This window comes from Bison bison, unplaced genomic scaffold (genome assembly GCF_000754665.1).
Source record: "Bison bison bison isolate TAMUID 2011002044 unplaced genomic scaffold, Bison_UMD1.0 scf7180017864145, whole genome shotgun sequence".
Classification (NCBI taxonomy): domain Eukaryota; kingdom Metazoa; phylum Chordata; class Mammalia; order Artiodactyla; family Bovidae; genus Bison; species Bison bison.
In genome coordinates, this window is record NW_011494717.1 from 7490824 (window position 1) to 7493570 (window position 2747).

Genomic DNA, 2747 nt, shown 5'->3' on the forward strand with positions numbered 1-2747 from the left:
GCCAGGCGCCCCTGGAAACTCTGCCAGGTTCCTTGGGCTCTGGCCCAAACCCATCTTCCCCTCTGCAGCCACGCGGCACCCCTGCCCCAGGCCTGGCTTTCATGGGCTGCCGTAAGTGGCTGTCAGCATCTCTGCCCGCCCTCCCCGGGCGGCTCCTGGAGCCACGAGAGCCAGCCCGGAGGTGCCAGGGAGATGTGCCAGGTGAGCCAGCACGCACACCGGGGAGGAGCGCCCGCCATGCCCCAGCCCCTGTCTATCACCTCCTTCTATCAGCACCAGGCGCTGGGCCTGTGTGTGTGTTTGTTGCCTCTTGAGCCAGAGCAGTTACTATGGGTAGATAATAATAGCAATCATAATCCCTCGTAATTGGACCAGACTTTGCTGTTTGCAGGGTACTCCATGCCCGTGACCTCATCTGACTTCCACTACCACCCTATAAAACAGGCACAGTAAGAGTTACTATCCCCATTTTACAGCTGAGCAAATGCAAGCCCAGAGAGCCTGAAAGTCACATCTCCAGGAAATGACATCCGCAGGCCTGGGGCCTGGGACTTGGGACTCTCTGGCCAGTGCTTTTTCTCTGTCCTGAACTGTCATGATAGCGAGCCCATCTGCTGCTCTCTCTGGGGGCTCTGCTGCCCGGGGAAGCCCTGGCCAGTAACGAGAGGAATGTGGCCCATCTGCCCCGTCTCCTTCATCTGTGGGGGGCAGCTGACCACCAACTGCAGGTACGTGGACACAAAGCAGTGTCAGCACCAGCCAGGACACCAGGCCAGGGGAGGGGGTCAGGGTCAATGGAGAAGCAAAGCCAGGCCCAAGGAGGGAAGGGAATTAGTCATGGCCACAGCTGCGGGTCAACAGCACAGGTGGCCGCAGGTGGCCTTGGCTCTTTGACAGCAGGGTGTGGGTCTCCTATGGTCTGAGTCCTGGGTAGGAGGAGCCCAGAAAGCCCATGGGATCAGAAAGAAAGGGACTGACCTGCAGCCCCTAGGAGCCCCAGCAGGTTGGCCGCAGCATGCATTTTGTCCCCAGCTTGGAGGCATACATGGCCCCTCATCCTAAGGCACTCTACTGGATTCTGGGCTGGGAAGGCAAGTTTCTGGGCTTCATGCATGTGTGTGTGTGTCCATACCAGGACCCACACAGGTGGGGCAGGAGACCAGGCTCTCATCTGGACTCACCACTGATTAGCTAGGCCCAGCTTCCTCGTCTACAAACCAGGGCCATCTGTCCTTGCCCCACTTGTTTCAAGGGCTGTCCTCAAGGACCAAATGGGTGGAAATTACCCAGAAAACAGAAACTGGCTCTAAGAATGAGCAAGCCTCAGAAGGAGCCAAGCACACATGGTGGGGAGAGTAGGCAGGGAGCGGGTCTCGGAACTGCGGCTGATTGCGGTCCCCAGAGCTGCTGCTCCTCAGAGGGCTCAGGGGCCCCATACCTGGTGTCAGGTGTCCCCCTGGTTCCAGAAAGACCAACTGTGCCACGTGAGCACACCCTGCTACTCCCAGCTACCACCTAGCACCACCACCCCTCACTCCCGCTCAGGAAAAGGAGAGCAGGCAGAGGACACTGCGGGGACCAGCCCGGGCCTGCCAGCTGGGACGCCCCAGGAAGGCCGTGGCTGGCACAGCTTCCCTGCCAGGGTGGAGGTGGGGCCTGCCATCCCTGGGGATTCGAGTGGCTCTGCCAACAGGTGGACATGGCTTGGTGAGGTCCTCAGGTAGCCAGTCAGGACCTAGCCGGGACTCCCACTAGTCTGCAGGGGTCTCCTCTAACTGACTTGGGCCCATCCTAGAGTTCAGCAGAAGGGCGAACAGGTCACCCATCTTGGGGCCCTAAAAACAAGCACGTCACTGGCTCTAGGGCCAGAAGTGACACTTGCTCAGAGCCGAGGTGGGGTGGGGGCGGGAAACCAGTGTCTCCACCGTGGCTGGTGCCACACTGAGCTTACCGCACCCCATGCCCCGCGGTGAGCCAGCTGTCTGTGTAGCAGGGTGAGTCCTCACCAGGCCTCCCATCTACAGAGCTCCTTGAACTTGTCTTTGGCCTCCCCAAAGCTACTAACCCCTTGGGCAAACAGAGGCCGCTAAACCAGGTAAAATGACTTAGACATAAGGACACACAGCTAATTAAGAGGCTGATTCAGAAAGAAAGCCAGGTTTGGGGCCCCTGCCAGGCCAACCCCTAACAATCGCACAGACCTGGGGTCTGAAGTTTGGCTCAAACATAACGGAGGGGCGGGGGTGGGGGCTTAGAGACCAGCTCCTGGAGCCTGGCCTGCAGTATTTAACCTCTTCACGCCTCAGTTTGCTTATCACAAAAAAAGGAGACTCCTTCCTCCCTACAGCCCCATATGGAGAAGAGCAATGCGGTCCAGTGCCCAGCACTTCCCTGCATCCCCACACAGCCAGCTGCTCACCTTGCGCTCCTCCTCCCGCTCCAGAGCGGAGCCGCTGGTGTCCCCGGGGCCGCTGGCGGGCATCGCGGGCAGCTGGGCGGTGGGAGGCAGGCTGGGGCTGCACGGGGCTGGGGGGCTGCTGGGCTTTGGGGAAGGAATTATCGTGGTCTTGGTAAGCAAGAGTTACAACTTAGACATAGATCCAGGTGTGGAGCGGAAACCCTGGGGAACCGCGGCCTCAGGCTGCCGGTGGGGTTGGGCTTCCAGTGACTCCACCTGTGGAAGAAGAGAAGAGAAGAGGGGTCAGTAGGGCAGGCACCGCCCCCCACCCAGGCCCTCCCACCTGAAT

At 59.9% G+C, this 2747-nt stretch overlaps 1 protein-coding gene across 1 annotated transcript in view; it reads right to left on the minus strand.

The window, feature by feature from the left end:
• The window catches only part of DNMT3A (DNA (cytosine-5-)-methyltransferase 3 alpha), a 101251-nt gene that overhangs the window by 75140 nt on the left and 23364 nt on the right, over window positions 1-2747 (minus strand). Inside the window, exon 2 of the mRNA XM_010840688.1 lies at window positions 2420-2674. Coding sequence (XP_010838990.1) covers window positions 2420-2482 — 63 coding nt within the window. The 5' untranslated portion in view covers window positions 2483-2674. The remainder of the gene's footprint in view (window positions 1-2419; window positions 2675-2747) is intronic.